Source organism: Mesocricetus auratus, unplaced genomic scaffold (assembly GCF_017639785.1).
Source record: "Mesocricetus auratus isolate SY011 unplaced genomic scaffold, BCM_Maur_2.0 Super-Scaffold_100024, whole genome shotgun sequence".
NCBI classification, from domain to species: Eukaryota; Metazoa; Chordata; class Mammalia; order Rodentia; family Cricetidae; genus Mesocricetus; species Mesocricetus auratus.
In genome coordinates this window covers 1,880,753-1,900,230 of record NW_024429205.1, presented here as the reverse complement: position 1 = coordinate 1,900,230, position 19,478 = coordinate 1,880,753, and the positions used below count along the sequence as shown (strand labels likewise).

General features: G+C 44.0%; 1 protein-coding gene across 26 annotated transcripts in view; it reads left to right on the top strand.

Moving 5' to 3' along the window:
• Positions 1-19,478, top strand: part of Myt1l (myelin transcription factor 1 like) — a 380,106-nt gene that overhangs the window by 303,754 nt on the left and 56,874 nt on the right. For 15 of the 26 annotated variants that reach the window (XR_005870745.1, XM_040730678.1, XM_040730677.1 and 12 more), the window contains 4 exons: positions 2,792-3,135; positions 5,083-5,322; positions 7,582-7,703; positions 8,552-8,620. Coding sequence is in view for 25 of the 26 variants with exons in the window: in XM_040730678.1 (XP_040586612.1) it covers positions 2,792-3,135; positions 5,083-5,322; positions 7,582-7,703; positions 8,552-8,620 (775 nt within the window). In the remaining variant the exon portion in view is untranslated. Of the gene's footprint in view, positions 1-2,791; positions 3,136-5,082; positions 5,323-7,581; positions 7,704-8,551; positions 8,621-10,272; positions 11,875-19,478 lie in introns of those variants that run through there. The other 11 variants (XM_040730687.1, XM_040730695.1, XM_040730698.1 and 8 more) reach the window with 4 other exon arrangements.

The following is a 19,478-nucleotide window of genomic DNA, read 5'->3' as shown; positions in this document are numbered from 1 at the left end:
CAGCACTTCCAGCCTCAGCACCATGGATGAACGCCTTGCTGAGTGTGACCTGAGTGACTCAGACTGGCAGTTCTATGGATATCAGCAGTGTTAGCAGGATGAAAGACGTTGCTTTCTTGAATTACCTAAAGTATAGGTACTGTTAATTTCATTTTTGCATAAAACAAAAATTATTAGACTCAGTAAAAGGAGCAATACAGACATGGATATCACCCTGATTGTATGCCTGATGGAAATTGGCAGGTGCATAGAGAAGTTACCAATAACTCAGTCACCTGCTAAACTTCTGCTCTGCCAAACTGTCGGAATGCAGGCATCATTTCCATGACTTAAACCCCTGGAAAAGTACAGGCACCGGCATATTTACACTTACACCTTCAAGATAATGGAAAGTGATCAAAGTAAGATGAGAGAAATGCAATCATTTTTAAGACTTATTTTAGTAAAATGTTGCCCACAGATGTAGTGTTTTGGGCAGATGAATTGCTGGGGCAGTACAGGACACAGGCCTTCTGGACTGCAGCGGCCCTGAACAGCCTCAGTGCCTGTATCTGTGAGGTGGACATGCAGCAGGATCAGTCCACAGAGAGGTGGGAAGCTAGAGAATCTGGTATATTTGACCTGGGAAGCAATTGCCGTGGACAGGATGCTGCAGGCCATCTGCCAGCTCTCCCTTAGCTCTGTGCCCACAAACCTCAATAGAACTTAAAGGGATTGCTGTCCTCCTGCTCTGACATAGCCCTGCATAGTGAGACCCTGTCTCAAAAATGAAACGAGAAGATACCATATTAATTTTTTCCTGGACTGGTGGCTAGCCTTCCCCCTTTAAAAAGGAAACAAAATAAAACCGTCTTGGAAAGTGGTAGTAAATGCCTGTTACACCAGCACTTGATTTGTTGGGTAGATGTAGTAGGCTCTGCAGGTCTAGACCAGTCTGAGCTGTGTGGTTTGCCTTATTCCAAAGGCACCTTCATATGTGGTATTGAATTTTGTAGCATTTTCATGTCTTGTTTTTTTTTATCAAAAATCTTAATGATGCAGAATCATTAACTTGAGTTGACATTCACAACATTTCAAAGCATGGCAAGTGTAACTCTCATTGCCCATGTGTAGGCCTCTGCCTGGTCCCCCGTACTGTTCTTAGCTCAGTCACTCAGGGACCCCAGTATAAGCTGTAATTGGTCTAAATCCACTGTTCTCACACACACAGCTCTACAGTCATACCAATGGGATTTACAAAAGAGAGAGAAGAGAATGGATAGGTGGCCACTGACCCCTCATCCTACCCAGTGCAGGAGTCGCTCCTGTGCTCCTCTGAGGCTGGTTGACTAACCAGCCCTGCAGAATTAACAGTGTGTCCAAGTGGCTGTTTGTCCTCCATGAGCTGTATTGGAAACTGACTGTGGTCCCTGGGAAGGAATCTGGACGAAACAGTCGCTTATGCAATTTGTTTCCTAGTGTGGAGGGTGTCATTAGAATGGTGTGGTCCCTCTCACCCCAGGATCTGGCCTCAACTGAAGTAACCTGAGTTTTACTAAAATGTTTTCCCAATACCTTACCTCCCCTGAGACTTAAACAGGGAACATTTAATTGAGATTCACATTACCAGGTAGGGTTATTTCACTATGGTTGTTCGTTTGTGTTTGGAGATAATGTTAAAGTATGAGCAACAAAGCCTGTGCTAACTCTTTTAGAAGGTTTATGGTTCATTTTGTGTATTTTGTCCTCTTTGGAGGACAGTTGCCAAGATCAAGCTCTAGGTACAGAGCAGCTAATGACCCTGAGGCCACAAGCCCAGAGAGCAGTAGCCATCCACAAGGCTTCTCACAGGCACAGGTATAGTTACTACAAGAATGACTAAGGTTGCCATTGCCTGTGGGGGAAAGACAGCCGTAAGCATTGCCCTAGCCTAGCCAAGCTGGTCCATGTACATCCCTGACCCCTAGAGCCATTCTCTGTACCGTTAACAGTTCCCTTTAGGTATTTCCTCACTCTGAGGAGGCTAGATAGACATGGTATCTCTAATTGGAATATCTAGTCTGGTGAAAATGAATATCCTGTGTGTGCAACTAGTAGTGCTTGTGTGTTAGTGAAAAGACCCATCCTAATAAATCAGCCATGAAGGAGAGACATGTTAAGCAGCTCTAAAAATTAACCCTCGCTCCCAAGTACTTGCTGGCTGTTTTTGAAGGTGCTGGCATAAAAGCTTGCTGATTAAGGATCTACAAGGAAAGACCTCCTGCAGGCAGATGAGGAGCTGACCCGGCTGCCCTCTGGTGTCCCACGTTTGGACAGATAGATATCTGTCCTTAGGCATATGCCAAGCTCACTCTTCCCTCTAACTCTAGAAGCATGTGTAAGAATTACAGGATAGAGGTGTTTGGCTCACAATAGCATGTGCCCTGCCAAAACCTTTTTCACAAAGCCCATAGTCCCCACAGCCTTAGTGATGGTTCTTGGGGATCCTGAGAATCTAGGTCAACTACACATATGGCTAGAAAGAGTGGTCAGACTCTTCATGGATCTACCCAAGGAATCAGTCAAGTCCTATCTTATCCAAATGTGTAGATGGTGCAGCAGTCATGAGCTGCTGTCAAAACAAGGATGATCCTCTCACAGGGTCACTCCAATCCTCTGTTCATTCAAGCATGTACAGTGTAGGATGGGAAGAATCTAGGTTCTTCATGAATAACCCCCATTTCTGTGTGTGTAAAGATGGGTGGGTTGGGACCAGTTGTGTGTCCAACATCCTGGGGGCGGGGCCTAACCACACTGTCCTCTGTCTCTCCAGCCAAGCGGTACTGCAAGAATGCCAGCCCCAGCAGCAGCACCACCAGCAGCTATGCACCCAGCAGCAGCAGCAATCTCAGCTGCGGTGGTGGCAGCAGCGCCAGTAGCACGTGTAGCAAGAGCAGCTTTGACTACACACATGACATGGAGGCCGCACACATGGCAGCCACAGCCATCCTCAACCTGTCCACACGCTGCCGTGAAATGCCACAGAACCTGTCCACCAAGCCCCAGGACCTGTGCACCGCCCGGGTATGCCCAGGGCCTCAGCTGTGTCGCGAGGGAGCTGGCTATGAGTTGACTCACTGCCAGCACTACAGCCCTGTGCCTCAGAGCAGTGGACAGGTGTCTGTCACTTCCAACTCTAGCTTGTGTCTGGGACATTAGCACAACCATCACCCTTGGCCTTTATGATATTTCCACTTCAGGGTACACGAAGCCAAAAAAAAGGCTCAGTGGTATCATTGTTAGGTAAATGGGAGGCTGTCCCTTTACCATATGGCTAGTAGGTCACCCAGGATAGGGAAGCAAAGAGGTGACATCTGACTGCATTCTCAATGTCTGTGGTCTCAGCCAATGCCGTCACCTCAGTGGCATCCTCAGTACTACAAGATTCAAGGAAGGTTTCCATCGTTCAATTTTTCTCATCTGTTCAAGAAACTATATTTGTCATGAGAACTACTTTTATTTTTTTATTTTGAGGTTATAATACAATTATACCCATTTCCCCCTTTTAAGCTATGAATTTTATTATTGTGAGCATGGAGAGAAGCAGGCACACCATGGTTCGTGTGTGGCGGTCGAAGGATAACCAGCAGAAGGATAACCAGATGAGCGGTTATCTGTTGGCCCGCCGCAGCACTGAGCACTCATAGGGCAGAGAAGTGAGTGAGCTTCTCCCCAGGACTAGAGGCAGGAAGCAGTGTGGCAGTAAGGAGGGCCTGACCACCTGCCCTCCATGTATCTGGAGACTCCGGGCACTGACAGCAGTTGTCATAAACCATTGTAATTTATATGAATAGAGAAAGGTCAATCACTTTATGGTTTGCTTTCATTCTTTTGATATATTTTTTACTCCATATTAGTGGGACAGTATGAGGGAACATGAATTCTTTATGGCCATCTGGGCTACTGAAATGCAAAGTTAGTACAAAAGCCATTCCTCCCGGTGAGAATAAACATAGGAACCTCCCCCTGAGCTTGTTGGTTTTGTCCTTTAAAAAAATACAACTGGGATAATGGTTCCAATATGATGCATCTAAATTAGTATCAAAGCTTGGAATCTGGGGTGCTTTGACAGAGTTCTGGCAGAACAACTCTGAAAATATATTAAGAACAAAGTACCCTGTGTCCATTTTACTTGCCCAACAAGAAGAGGTGGCTAGATATGAGCGACCATGGGATCACTCAAGTTGGAGGTCACATTTTTCCTTGAGAGAGCAAACTCACTGGGAAAATGGAGGTTTATTTTAACTGTGCTTGTCCACTGCCATCCAAATCCCTTCACCCCTCTGCCAGCAAAGCAGACTCTGAAGAGTTTGGTCTGTTTCAGTGCATCAGTGTGTGTGTGCGTGCGTGCATGTGTGTGTGTGTGTGTGTGTGTGTGTGCACGCACGCCTGTGTGTGTACATGTGTGCATGCGGTTTGTCTCACTTTTCGTTTTTTACCCATTTGGCACAGTAGCAGATATGAAGACATCCAGATAAGCTCAGAGCAGATTCCCTAGAATAGGGCCTTGGGAACTGTAGTGAATACCACCTGTTTTGAAATGGAAAAGTCTCGGCATTGGGTTTCATGTCAGAAGGAAATTTCTAGTTCTTTCTCCATCCTTTCATCAATACTCAAGTCCTTTCCTTTTCCTTCTTATTCACTTTGTAATTGTTGTCATAGATGAAATGAAGGAAAAAATAAGCTGGTATACTATGGATGTATGGTAGGATGGAGGATGGATCTGTGAAGGATTGGTACAGATGGTGAAGGATAAATGAATACATGGACGGATGGATGATGGATAGAGACAGGAAAGGGGGTGGATAGATAGATGGATGATGAACGGATGGATATACAGGTAGATGATATGGATGGGTGAATCTTCCGAGCAGTTTCCCTGGTAAGCCTATGGCAGCAGGCATGCCCACTGACCATGATGGTTCACTTGTGTGTTAATGGAAGTGGGGGCAATGGGGAGTTATATTGGTGAACTCCGTCATAGCTAACAGTCACCCTTAGTTGGGAAAGACAAAGGTAGAAAGAAGACAGTTAGGCCTTCTGGGTAATACATCCTTCTCTCAGCAGAACCCAGACATGGAAGTGGACGAGAATGGCACCTTGGACCTGAGCATGAACAAGCAGAGGCCTCGAGACAGCTGCTGCCCAGTCCTGACACCCCTGGAGCCCATGTCCCCCCAGCAGCAGGCAGTGATGAGCAGCCGATGCTTCCAGCTGAGTGAGGGGGATTGCTGGGACTTACCGGTAGACTACACCAAAATGAAGCCTCGGAGGGTAGATGAGGATGACCCCAAAGAGATTACTGTAAGTCCATCTCCTTGACCCTACCTACGTTTGCTAGGAGCCCAAGAGGGGCCTTGGTAAAGAAAAGATATTTGCACACTCTTTAAGAGAAAGTGTATTTTCTCCCTAAATTTGGCCTTTAGCTAACAAGGGCTCAGAGAACATTTTTGGTTGACCCAGGAAATGTATAATTAACACTTATTTGAGAGAAACAGACTATGGGCTCTTTGAAATTTTATTTTCTAATAGATATGTATCATTACAAATGGCTTCCCTAGGAAAATATAGAAAAGAGCATATTGTTTTATTTTCAAACAAAACTACTGCATTTTCCTGGGGCAGTATAGGCAGGAGGATCAGGAGTTCTAGGACAACTTGAGCTATATAATAAAACCCAATTTAATTAAAAATGAAACAATATAACAACTTATTAACTGTGTGCTACAAATAAGCTCAAGCATTCAGGCTATATATCTTGCATAATGTATCTTAGTACAGTCATCTGACTCCCTGTTTATGGTAGTATTTCTAAAATGCCTATGCTACAACATAGTTTTCAAGTACTTTGGGCTTTATCAAATTAGTTTGCTACTGTAGTATAATACCACTTGGACAAAAGATAGACTATTTTCTTTTTTGTGTGCTTATAGGTATAGGTACACACACATGCAGAGCTCAGAGCAGGAAGTCAGATGTCTTCCTGTGTCATGAATCTCTGCCTCCTGCCTTTAGAATAGGAACTCAGCTTTTAACTAGACTAGCTTGCCAGTAAACCCTGGGGATTCTCTCTCCTTTCTCCAGGTACCCAAAGCCATACCTGACTTTACAAGGGTGCCTGGGATCCAGATTTGGATCCTTTGTGCTTCCAAAGCAAGCCACTCTTACACATCTTTCTTTACTGTAGACTGTTTTAATGCTCAAGTGTGAAAGCCCTCATATCTGTATACTTTGGAAAAAGAATAAAAATACAAGTAGAATAAGGATCCCACTTATCAAACCAATACTGCCTTACAGCAAAAGAGGAACAGGTGCAGAGGCCTGCCTTTGAGCCTATTTGGTTTTTTTGTGCTGTGCAGTCCTGACTGACCTCAAAGTCATGGTGATCTCTCTGCCTTCTCCTACTGAATGCTAGATATAGAGGTGTGCACTATTTCACTCAGCTGAGGCTCTGTCTTAGTTCCTTTTCTATTACTGTGAAAAAACACTATAACCAAGGCAGCCTATAATTGAAAGTGTTTAATTGGGCTCACAGTTTCAGAGAGTTAGAGTCCATGATGGCAGAGAGAAAGTGTGGCATCAGGAACAGCTAAGAGCTCACATCTGAAACCCCAAGTAGTTGTCAGAGAGGATACTGAGGATGACAGGATCCTTTTCCAGCCTCAGAGTCCATTCCTACTAGCACATGTCCTCCAACAAGGCCACATGAATCCTTCCAAACAGTTCCATCAACTGGTGACAAGTCCTGTGGGGCCATTCACATTTAAACCACTTCAGGCCCCTGACATCTGTCTTCAAACTGAGCTAAGCATGTAGGCATTGTAAAAGTGGGATCAAATTTGAGTGGAAAGCTACATTTAAGCATTTTTCTCCACAGTTAAACTATGACTATCAAGAAAGAAATGGTAGTTGAATCCCTGAATGTTTTTAATTAAAGCTAAGCCTTCTTCCAATGACAAAAACCTCTTCATCATAGACTGTGTCAGAAGTAAACTTGCCTTTTAGCTTGTAGCATGGACTTGGGAAACATGTATGCTGAACTTTGTCCTCTCTAGAAAAATCTAGGTTACTGTGTGTAGACCCATCAAAAGTAGGTGCTTTATTTAAAATAATAATAATAATTTAAATTACAACATTAACATAGTTGGTCTTCCATTGCCTTGGCATAGAAAAGCATGTATAGGTGAAACACTAACCAGTGACTGGTAAAAAGTCCACTTCAAAATGTTTTCAGGAAGAATATAAGATTTACAGGTCCCTGCTGATAGCAGGTGTCCCCTATAGCAGCCATGCACACACAGTTCTTCCCTGGACACTAGATTCAAACAAAGACCAGGTAATGTATTTTCTCTGGCATCTAGAACACCCACTCGTCCCAAGAAGGAGCTCTGTAAAGTTTTAGCAGCCCGTGGGCAGTTCATCTTGTGTTTCACAACCAAGATACATTTGGGTTTCAAGTATAAGAGAGGCAGAAGAACAGGCAAGGAAACCCTGCAGCCAGTGAACCTTGGGCTGGTGAGTTTTGTTGCTGTGTGTGGTTCTGAAGCTGTGTTCTGCCTACAGCCAGAAGACTTGGACCCATTCCAGGAGGCCCTGGAAGAAAGAAGGTATCCCGGGGAGGTGACCATTCCAAGCCCCAAACCCAAGTACCCGCAGTGCAAGGAGAGCAAAAAGGACTTAATAACGTAAGCACACCGCAAGGTGACACGCTGGCTCTTAACCCTCCCTTCCCTGGCTTCCTTTCAAAGCGAAAACATGTATACATACATATATATGCCTTGCCATTTGAGCATGTGCATTGGCGGCTCAGGACTCTCCAGATGCCGGTTGAGCAGAGCCAGAGGCTGCCTTGCACCTGCTTGTTCTCAGTGGCGCTATACCGTGCAGAGGCGTCATTTCATTTAACCCTGTGCATTTTACAGCTTTCTCCAGGGTGCTTAACTCCCCTTGCAGACATTGCAGCTAAACTGGAAACAATGAAATTTTTCTTAAGTTTTTTTTTTAAAAAAAAAAAACATACTTACTATTCTGGCTGTCTTTGTTTTTGTTTGGTGGCAGATGTCCAACTCCAGGGTGTGATGGGAGTGGTCATGTGACTGGTAATTACGCCTCACACAGAAGGTGTGACTTCATTTTTCTCATGGTGGATTCTGTCTCTTCAATTTATTGTTTTCAGCTTACCTCAACAATGCTGTCAAAGTACAAATGTTGAATTTTGTGTCAACCCTCTGAGTGCTGTATGCTGCCCTTCAAAATCATGCTAATTTACATGTTACACGACGACTGTTAGACTAAATTTGCAAAATCCTTCCCAAAAATTTAAACCAAAGAGAACATGTATTTTGTTGTGATTTTTTTAAGTTCTTAAGCATATGCCTGGTGATATCCAGAGTTAATAATATAAAAATTCAGTATACAGCACTTGGCCCTTTGCTCTTCGGCACTGAACTTTTTTATTTTCAACTTTGTGTTGTGTTGTTCGAGTGCTGCCGCCCAGGGGTTCACTCACTGTGTCTCCTGGCCTGTCTTACAGTCTGTCTGGCTGCCCCCTGGCGGACAAAAGCATTCGAAGTATGCTGGCCACCAGTTCGCAAGAGCTCAAGTAAGCATTCATGAGACTAACTCTCTGTTAGCAATCTCTTTGCTGTTAGTTCACAGAAAGTAGTGTGCTGTTTGAAAGTGGATTGTCTGTGAAGGAGTCTCCTTTGTGGCCGGTTTAGTTGGATAGTCTTTAGTTCTTTTGTGTCACAGGCTTTGTATCTGGAATTTCTTGTCTTCAGATACACAAGCATTCCCAGGGGAAAATGTTTCAGAGTTACTCACACTTTCAGAAAATTGCTGTATAACATTTTTATAAAATGGATGCTGGGGATAAAAATCTACCTGGTAACAGCCAGCTCGGTAAACTTGTGTTCTTCATTATGAACATTGCCCAAGCCAGTGACGGTGCAGCTCAGGATCCGTGTGGTGTTGGCACACAGACACATACACATGCTACACAGACACATACACACACGCACACAGACACATACACACGCACACACAGATACATACACATGCTACACAGACACATACACACACGCACACAGACACATACACACGCACACAGACACATACACACACGCACACACAGATACATACACACGCGCACACAGACACATACACACACGCACACAGATACATACACACGCACACACAGATACATACACATGCTACACAGACACATACACACACGCACACAGACACATACACACGCACACACAGATACATACACACGCGCACACAGACACATACACACACGCACACAGACACATACACACACGCACACAGACACATACACACGCACACACAGATACATACACATGCTACACAGACACATACACACACGCACACAGACACATACACACGCACACACAGATACATACACACGCGCACACAGACACATACACACGCGCACACAGACACATACACACACGCACACAGACACATACACATGCGCACACAGACACATACACACGTGCACACAGACACATACACACATGCACACAGACACACAGACACATACACATGCGCACACACACGCACACACACACACACGCTGACGGCGCAGCTCAGGATCTGTGTGGTGTGGGCGCACAGACACACACACGCACACACAGATACACACACACATGCACACAGACACATACACACACACAGACGCATACACACGTGCACACAGACACACATGCACACAGACACATACACACACACACACACAGACACATACACACACGCACACAGACACATACACACACGCACACAGACACATACACATGCGCACACTGTAGTCGTGGCTCCCACTCCTCTCCTTTCCTCTCCTCTCCTCTGTGTTGTAACTTTTCAACATAAATGTGGCACAGCAGACTGGGGCTGTTCTCCTTTGTAGCCAAGTGCGCCAAGCTCAGTTCCAAGCGGACTGTAGAGGGAGCGAGTGCAAGTACGATGCGAGCATGGAAGCCTTTCCCACTCGAGTCAGAGTGAGCTTTGAGGTGTCTGTAAAGATCAAAGGCCAAGCTTGACGCACAGCATGATGTTAGCAACTGCCCCTCCAATTATAGCCTTTGCTTACCTGATAGTTCCTACCATTGTGGCCTATGCTTGGCTGGGAAGATGCTGCCCCCTCCCGACCATCCTATCCCTCACCCCCATTTCCACGGCCCAGGGGTGACCTGAGTGCAGCCTTCTGTTTGACACCCGTGTCATTTTTTTCAGGCTCCCTGTCCAGGGCCCTAGTGCCATAGACCACCTGCTCATGTTCAGTGACTTCCTGAACTAGCCCTCCTGTCGCACGCAGGACTCTTGCGGTTGTCTTCCTGAACTAGCCCTCCTGCCAATTGCAGGACTCTTGCCTTGCCGCTGTCTTCCTGAACTAACTGTAAGCAGCTGGAGGGCTTCCTCTTGTCTGACAGTCTAGCAGCGTTTAAATCAGTGCCTGATGGACAAATAGCTTTAGCACCTCAAAGCAACAGCCCTTAGGAGCAACAATCCGGCACACTTTGTTCAGGCATCTTTTTGTCATGGCTTCAACCCACATTTCCCTCATGGTCAAAATGTGACCAGCTGCACTTGGATCTTGGCCAGCTCATCAGGATATGGCAGCATTCTCTTGACTCTCTTGATGAGGAACTCTTTGCAGACGCCTGGTATATCTCCAGCTGCAACAGGCCACCTGTAAACAAGAAACTAGCTTTTGTTCTACTGGTGCATTCTGACTGCTTTAGTGTTTTGTGACGTGGGACCAGAACACTCTCCTGACAGTGTAGTTCACATCTGTTAGTGTTGGGCTTGGTGTTTTCACATCTGACATTTCAGGCAGACCTGCTGTTTCTCCAGTCCGCAGTTCCCCTTGCTCTATTTCATCTTGGGAGATGGCTGGTCCTCTCATCAGCACCCTCAGGGAAGGAACTCATGTCCTCCAGACAGCGTAGTCTTGGTCAGCGCCCTCCTTTATCCTTCCTGCCAGGAAGCTGTACCATCCGGAGAACAGACGCTTGGGCCTGGTTTGGGTTCATCTAAAAGTTATACTTGTTTTCTATGTTTGTCTTTGCAAATGAGTTCTTATTTGCTTGACCCCTGCTAAGAAACCTAAACTTAACTAATTTCCTAAAATGATCTGTTTTTGTTAACACTAAAGATTTGGCGTCTTCTTTAAAGGGACTACAATTTAAACAGCCATTTTTTAAATCTCCTCTACACGTAAAATAAATAAATAAATAAATAAATAGATCATCATGATAGCCTTTTCTCTCGGCCTTTTCATTGAAGACTCTCAGTCCATTGCTTCCTTGTAGAAGTCAGGCAGGTTTGCTGGGGAGTTTTCCTCTTTAAGTTGTACAGCAGTTCAGAGTAATTCATGATTATTGCAGTGTATTGATATTCCTGAAAGCCTTGGTCAGTCTGTACAGTAGCATCTCACCTGAGATGCTGAGATGCTACTGTACAAACTGGCTTGGGCAATGAGAAACTGAGTTGAGTCCCTGGGTTATTATTCATACAACACTCTCTACTTACCAATGCTAATATTAGGAAGTGGGTCCCAATAACCTCAGCTACCACATGGATTGTTAAAAATTTTTCCTTTCATCATTTCCAACACTTAAGTTTTATAGGTAACCCTTAGAAGAACATTTTTAGCCATGGACAAGAAAGTTGTCTAAAAACCCATTGACCAAAAACTCTTAGACCTCATAGGCAACACTGCTCATTCATTTAGAACAGACGCTGTGGGTAGTTTTAAGACTAAATCAATGATTTTGTGCTTAATTATGTACAATGTGTAAACTAAAAATGCATTAAAATGTTACATGAATCTTACCAACACTGTGGAATGGCTCCCGGGCCCCTTGTGTCTCTGTTATGCATGTCACATGTCCTGGAGGGAGGGAGACTTGAGAGCCAGGGAAGAGAAGACTGTTCAGCCGAGTGCTTCCCGATGCACCCCGGCTGTGGGATTGCGGAGCAAAGAATCAAACTGTAAGAAGTAAGGTGACTTTTGCAGAGAAGCTATCCTAATGTAAAATCGGATCCTAAAGCTACGTTTCTTGGTTTGAAATGCCATTTCCTAAAATTCTCCAAAGGGTGACACATGAAAGGCAGCCACAGAATTGTGGCCTCTTTGAAGAGCCTCAGCCTCCTAGCCAAGGACCCTTTCCTAATGGGAGTCATGTTCAATGTCAGACACAGGCAGATGCTGGCCTTTGTGGGGTTTTAGCCATGTCAGTTACCAGTCTAAGCTGAGAAAACCAGCTTCAGACAGGGGCCATGGACTTGCTTACAGTGACCCCAACTGAAAAGGCTTCCATTTACACTTCAGCCAGATATAGTGGAATTGTAAAATTAGAGTGTTTGTAATTGGCTTTAACCATGCACTCACAAATGAATATACAAACTGTTAACTAATAAACTGAAGTGTGAGTCCCTGTCAAAGAAGTAAAGCAAAAAGGCCATTCTCCTCTCTGCCCCTCTGATGTTCATGCCCTGTGGGAAACCCTCCCCAATATAAAGTCCTAGGATGCAGCATAGGGCCACAGGAAAGTTCATACATAGCCTGGATGCTGGACCATGGCGAGTGTCCTTGGGAGTTCCCTGCCCTGACTCTTCTTTCCATTTCCTCTTCTGCAGGAGTGTGGGTGGATGGGATGAGTAAGTGAGGAGATACATCTTAATCTCCTGTAACAACACATGCCAGCCCACACAAACAGTGAACGGAGATCTGTGTTGTACAGACCTCAGAGTTCTCCAGACATAGCCTAGCTCTGTTGTGTGCCTGTGTCTCACTCCCTTCAGTGCAGATTATAGTAAAGTTCAGAGTAAAAATCAGGTTCAGGGAATACAAGGAAAGTAGACATCATTGTCACCACTACTCTTTTCATGAAGACCACGCTGTAACACGAAATGCACCTATCAGAAAGCCATCTCTCCTGTGCCTCAGTTTCTTTATCTGTAACCTAGTCTAGCACTAGGATAGCTCAGTAGGCATTTGGTGGATATCAGGATAACCAACAGTGCCAAGGTCCATCAATTCTGGGTTTTTAAGAAAAAATTCACCACCCGGGATTCAAAAAGGGGGAAATGAACAAGGTAATTGATGTTTCTGAAATGGCAACATCCCTTGCTCTTTGAAGAGTCACTGAAATAAGAACTTCATTCACTCAAAGATCTATGGGGAAAAAATTAACAGCATGTTCTTTAAGGCATGTGGTAGCACACGCCCATAATCTCAGCAGTCTGCTGAAGCAGGAAGATGGTAAATTCAAGGCTAGCTTGAGCTACACAGTGAGACCCTGTTAGGAAGAAGAGGGGGGAGGAAGATGGTGGTGATGAGAATAGAAAAGAAAGGACACTGTGCAGGTACAGAGTTAGAGAGTGTGGAGAAGTATGAAATCTGAAGGCCTGCATGGAATGACCTCATGTGCTCTATCTAACATGTCTATACACTGTGCTCTATAAGCATGTTTTATCACGCGTTTCTATTGTGTCTGCTTGCTCTTTGCAGTGTGAATCATCACAGTTCTCATGCGTTCCTCATTTAACCCTTATATCCAAAGCTCCCCCAGCCACCTTGGCCCCCTGGCATCCATGTCCTCACATCCCGGGTCCCTTTGGAAATAAAGACAGCCTAGAAACCCCTGAGCTCACAGGCTTCCTATACTGAAGTACCAACAATGAAAAGGCATTTTCAGGGATTACTCAAAATGAGTAAAATTCATTCATTCATGCATGCAATTGTTCAGTCATTTCAAAATAATTCAGTTCATACCTAGAGATAAGATACTACTTCCACACCCAACTCATACACACACACACACACACACACACACACACACACACACAAGAGGAAGCCATGTTCATATACCCACAGCAGACCACAGGGATCTCATTAATCCAGGGATCAATGACAAGCTACCCATGAGAAGGGGTACTAGATTATTGGGACCTGCCAAAAAAGTACCAGAGAATCAGGTGAACTTGAGCTACATTTGTGGGGACAGTCAAGGCTACCTAGAAAATAATGAATGGTGGGGGCACATTCACATCAAAATTGTGTGTGTCATGGGCAACAATTCTTTGCCACTAGAAATAACTCCATCAACCTAGGGAAGAAGATGCAGCCAGAGATGGTAACTAGAGATGACAGCAAAGATGTAGTTCTAAGACTCAGCAGCGACTGACTGGCAGATCCATAAACAGTATCCTGGAACTGTAACACCCAGAGACTGAACTAGAGGGAAGGATGGAGGAGACTGTGTCCACAAGAGGCTTCTGGAGAGAGCAGAATGATGGCTTAGGCCTGGGAAAGCCTGCGAGTTTAGACCCAGTAGCTTCTCTGCTTTCTGGTCCCCCACGGAAAGGAAAGGAAACATGTGTTACAAAGATAACTCCCACCTTCTAACATTTCCTTCTACCATACCTGGGTGTGTGTAGCCACATGGCTAGGACATATGTAGCCATCATGAATCAGGAGGTGGGCCAGTATTATAACAATGATTGCTCCTAGGAAACCAACAGCCAACATCCTTGGCAGGAAGGTGCACTTCAAGACAGGATGGGAGTTGAGCTGTTCATGTGCTTGTGCTTGTGGGAGAGGCCTTGGCACCATTTGGAGGGGCAGTAGGTTTAGCCAGCCTGAGAAGGCCCACCTTCAAACTCTCAAGCTCCATCTTACACATAAAATAAAATCCTTAAAGTATTCACTAAGCTCTTATCCTTCTTAAAATTTTTATTTTATATGTATGAGTGTTTTTCACCTATTGAGCTTATGCAATCATGTGTGTGCCTGGTGGCCAAGGAAACCAGGAGAGGGCATACGAACCCCTGAAACTAGAGTTTTAGGCCATTGTGAGCCACCATGTGGATGCTGGGAATTGAACCTGGGTTACAAGGAAGAATGACTGCTGCTCTTAACTGCTGAGCCGTCTTTATAACTCCATTATCATCTATTGAAAACAAAACGAAAATAAACAAATAAACACAGACAAAATCTCCCAAAGTCCTACACAGCAATGGAAAGAAGTCAAGCAAAATTAAGCCTATTCCTGGCGTTCTCAGTGGGGACCTGCCTTCCCAGGCTGGCCAGGGACTCACTTGAAATTTCAGCAAGTTTGTGAGAGAGAGCCTGGCTCCAGCAGACTCTGGCATCTTATTCACCTTTAATTGGCTACATTTCCTGAATACCCACTGTGAATATCTTTCCACTGCAGCAATTCACCTGCTAACCCTGGACCCAGAGAGGGAAGCTTTGGGTCCTTCCTCCACGGGGGAGCTAACTTGGTTGTTGTTAGGTTTTCATCATGAGAAACATGGGGAATACTTTAAATGCTGAGTAAAATCTTAAAGCACCCTTCACGCCTCACATAGAAATTATGAAGTATTCAATTCAGATATCGAAAACTACTGAATGACACTCCTTGATTCTTATTTGAAAAGAGTGTGTTGAAATTATATAGTGTATTTGATGTGTGCTAGCCAAATGAAAATTTTGTATTCCTTTTAATTTTGAGTATGTACTTTTAGAAGTATTTTGAATACCTTTGAATTTTATTATTACAAGTGTAAATTTACTTATATAAATTAACACACACAGAGACAGACAGACACACTTCGTGATTGTTGTGCTAGGCATTTTCCTTTCATAACACAGTTGTCTGAGTGTTCTTCATATTTCATTGCTTGTCAAGTCCGGCGTCTCCTACTTACTAGGAATGAGCCTGCCTCTCTCTCATCGTTGCATCCTCTTGGGTGATTCTGAGAAGCAGGAGTCTTTAGAATCCTGGGGACTCTGGGCCCTTACCAGATGCCAGGCCCCATGCAGAGTGAGGTGTAAGCCCCTGAGAATGAGAACCTCGTTGGTCATAGGCAGTTATGCTGGGCTTTAACTGTAAATCTGAGATTTTAATCTTGTAGAGACTCAATTTATAGTTTTCTAAAGAAAAATGAACAAAATTGTAAATAAAGTAGATGTTCCCTTTGGGAATTTATTAACAAGAATTTTGGAGACTTGTTTTCCTAACACATTCAGGAAAAGCCGTGATTCTCTTCCAGCTCTTTCTGTATTGGAAATTTTTGACAGCCAGGGCAGAGACTGCTCGCAAGCATGAGAAGGGTGGGGGTGCCACTGGATTCAACTTTTCTGAATCTCTGATATGCTTAACCACTTATTCTTAACCATGGCCTGTGGTCTCCCAGAGTGACAGTCTGACCATGCTCACGTATAATGTGTTCTGGTCCTTTGATGCATTTTTGCAGATCGTTCTTCTAACTGCTGAATCTCATTTGAATCCATCTGAAATTATCTGAGTACAACAAATTCATAAATTTCCTGTGTTTACAATTAAGATGTGTAAAATCCTGAGTCCCTGTAAAAAGAAATGAAGAATATCCTAATCATACAAAGCAATTTGATATGGTACTCCCACTTGATCTTTGTGGGGGCAGGGAATTCAGTGCAATGCCTTCTGATAAGTGAAAATATAATTTGACTGTGAAATGAGTGATTATATACTCTCCCAACAGAACTTTCTGGAATGACAGAAGGTTCCTTGTACACTGGACCCACATAGTAGACACAAGACACCTGAATTAGCTACTGCAAGCTACTGTACCTGAGGGCTGAGTTCTTAGTTGTGTTTAATTTTTATTAATCTCTGGGGCTGAGGATTTTGCTCCATTTGTAGAGCGCTTGTCTAGCATATATGAAACCCTGGGTTCATTCCTCACCACTGCATAAATAAAGGATGGTGATAGCCCATGCCTGTAATCCCAGCATTCAATAGATAGAATCAGAAGGGTCAGGAGTTCAAGGTCATCCTCAGCTACATAGTATGACTTTATTTATTTAAATACCTACATAAAGCAAGTGAGATTCATGTCAACTCTGCTTCTTTTAGGTTGTCCTTATTCAGTTTACATTCTAATTACTATGTGGGAGTATTTCATTTCTGCAGCTTACTAACTAATACATTGCTCAACATCTTAGTCTTCCATATTTTTGTTACACTATCAGTGAATGGCAATAGATTGATGTTTATTTGTGTGCTCTTCCAGGCTGATGACTTAAGTTTCATGGTATTACTTCTTTTAGAGGAATCTTTGCACGCTTCATAGGAAAACAAATAGAAACCTCGCTGCTTAGGACCTGTAAGAGAGTAATTCATAACTGGGTGAAGGCTCAGTTCTTTTAGTTTTGGCTTTGTTATCCCACTTTATTGTGTTCAGGCATGTTACAAAAGTCTGCTTCAAGCTAACCAGTTGTGGTAGAAGGATTTGGGCACCTTTCTAGTGAGATGATTGCAGTGCATCTGCTGCTTGTATCAGGCATCTTCTCACCATTCCACTCAGATCTTGGCTATCCCCTTTCGGAGCTTGCTTTGGCCAGTAATAAAATAAGTCTTCCTTTAAGAACAGCTCTGCATGAAAAAGGCAGTGCTGCTCACGGCCCAGTTTTCACTCATGTTTCAGTTATGATGCATCTATAGAGTTTAGACTACAAATACACATGGCCTGTTTAATCTAGCTTTCTCTTTCTTATTCTATTTTATGTGTGTGTGTGTACCTGTGTATATGTATATGTGCATGTGTGTATGTGTACTGTGGGGGGTGAGGGGTGGGTGGGGGTGTGTGGGGGAGTGGAGATCAGTGATTATGTGTGGAGATCAGAAGGAGGAGTCAGTTCTCTCCTTCCACTGTGAGTTCCAGGGATCAAATAGCAAGCATATTACTCCCTGCATTTCCTTGGTCGTAAACTAGCTATCAGTGTCATGGGCAGTAAGGAGAATGAGAGGTGACTGGCCTGTGCAGACACTTGGGTAGGCATGTTCATGTGGACCCATCCCACTCTACCCCCGCCCTAGCACCATCACAGGATGAATGGCTGCTTCTCATTTCATCTCCATCCTTCATGTTGTCTTCCTGTGACCAAGTATGGATAATGCTTAACTATTAACTTAAGATTTAAAAATATGTAGTGTAGGTAAAAGACTATGGGGACTTTTGAAGTTGGACTAAATGCATTTTGCAGTATGATACAGCCATGAGCCCATGGGGGCCAAGGAGTTGAATGTGGTGGTTTGAATGAAAATACCAAGCACAGACTCATATATTTAAACACATGACCCCCAGTTAGTAGAACTATTTGGTAAGGGTTAGGAGGTGTGACCTTGTTGGAGGGAGTGTGTCACTGAGGGCAGACTTTGAGGTTTCAAAAGCTTATACCATTCGCAGTCTCTCTCTCTCTCTCTCTCTCTCTCTCTCTCTCTCTCTCTCTCTCTCTCTCTCTCTCTCTCTCTCTCTCTGCCTCATGTTTGTGGATCTAGATGTAAGCTCTAAGCTACTGCTCCAGCACAATGCCTGCCTGCCTGCTGCTACGCTCCCAACATGATAGCCATGAACTCTAGCCCTCTGGAACTGTAAACCCCAAATTAGACACTTTCTTTTATAAGTTTCTTTAGCCATGGTGTTTTGCCAGAGCAATCGAGAATTAACTAAGACAGTGTATAAAACTACCAACTACTGGCATGTATGTCACAGATGAGAGAGAAAATGCACTATTTGCTAAGTGAGGAAATCTTAAATGACTCTTTGAGTATAAAACTAATATAAATTCAAAAAGTGATAAAGCAAGGACAAGAAAAAGTGTTGATAATCAAATGTTAGTGTTTTTATTAGTCATAGTCCTATAGTGTGCTTTTCTGCTTAGCAGAGATTCCCTGCTCTTACACTGGGAGTTGTAAAATGTTAGGGGCACATTTCCAAAGCTTACATCCTCAGGAAGCAGTGTGAGAAACCTAGACACTGGTACCCAATGTTGCTTTTGCAAGTGTCGCTGGTGAGGGCTCCTGCCTCATTTGCCTGTCTGGAATGTGGTGGTCTTCTCCTTCAGGTATGTCCTTACCACAAGTTTGCTGTGGGCAAGCCATATGTCCTAGTCAGCTTTTCCACTGAAGCAATAAAACTGACCAACAGCAACTTGGGGACGAAAGGGATTATTTCAAACTTACAAGTTATGGTCTATCTTTGAAGGAATTCAGGAGTTGGAACAGGCTCCCGGAGACAGGAACAGAGACAGGAACAGAGAACACAGAGGAATGCTTATTACTGACTTGCTTTCCCCTGGCTTTCTCAACTATCATTTTTATATAGCTCAAGCCCTTCTCTTTGGAAATGATATCAAACACAGTGAGCTGAACACTCCCACACTAATTATCAATTAAGAAAATGACCCTACCGACATGCCCATTGGCCAACATGATGGAAACAGTTGAGATTGCCTCTTCCCAGGTATCTAGGTTTGAGTCAAGTTGACAAAAACTATGACATGTACCACAGGTAGTCATTTATGTGTCATACCTGGTTTTAGGAGACTCCCTGTCACAGTGCATAAGCCAAGCCCCCCACTCACCCACCTCTCACTTCTGACATCT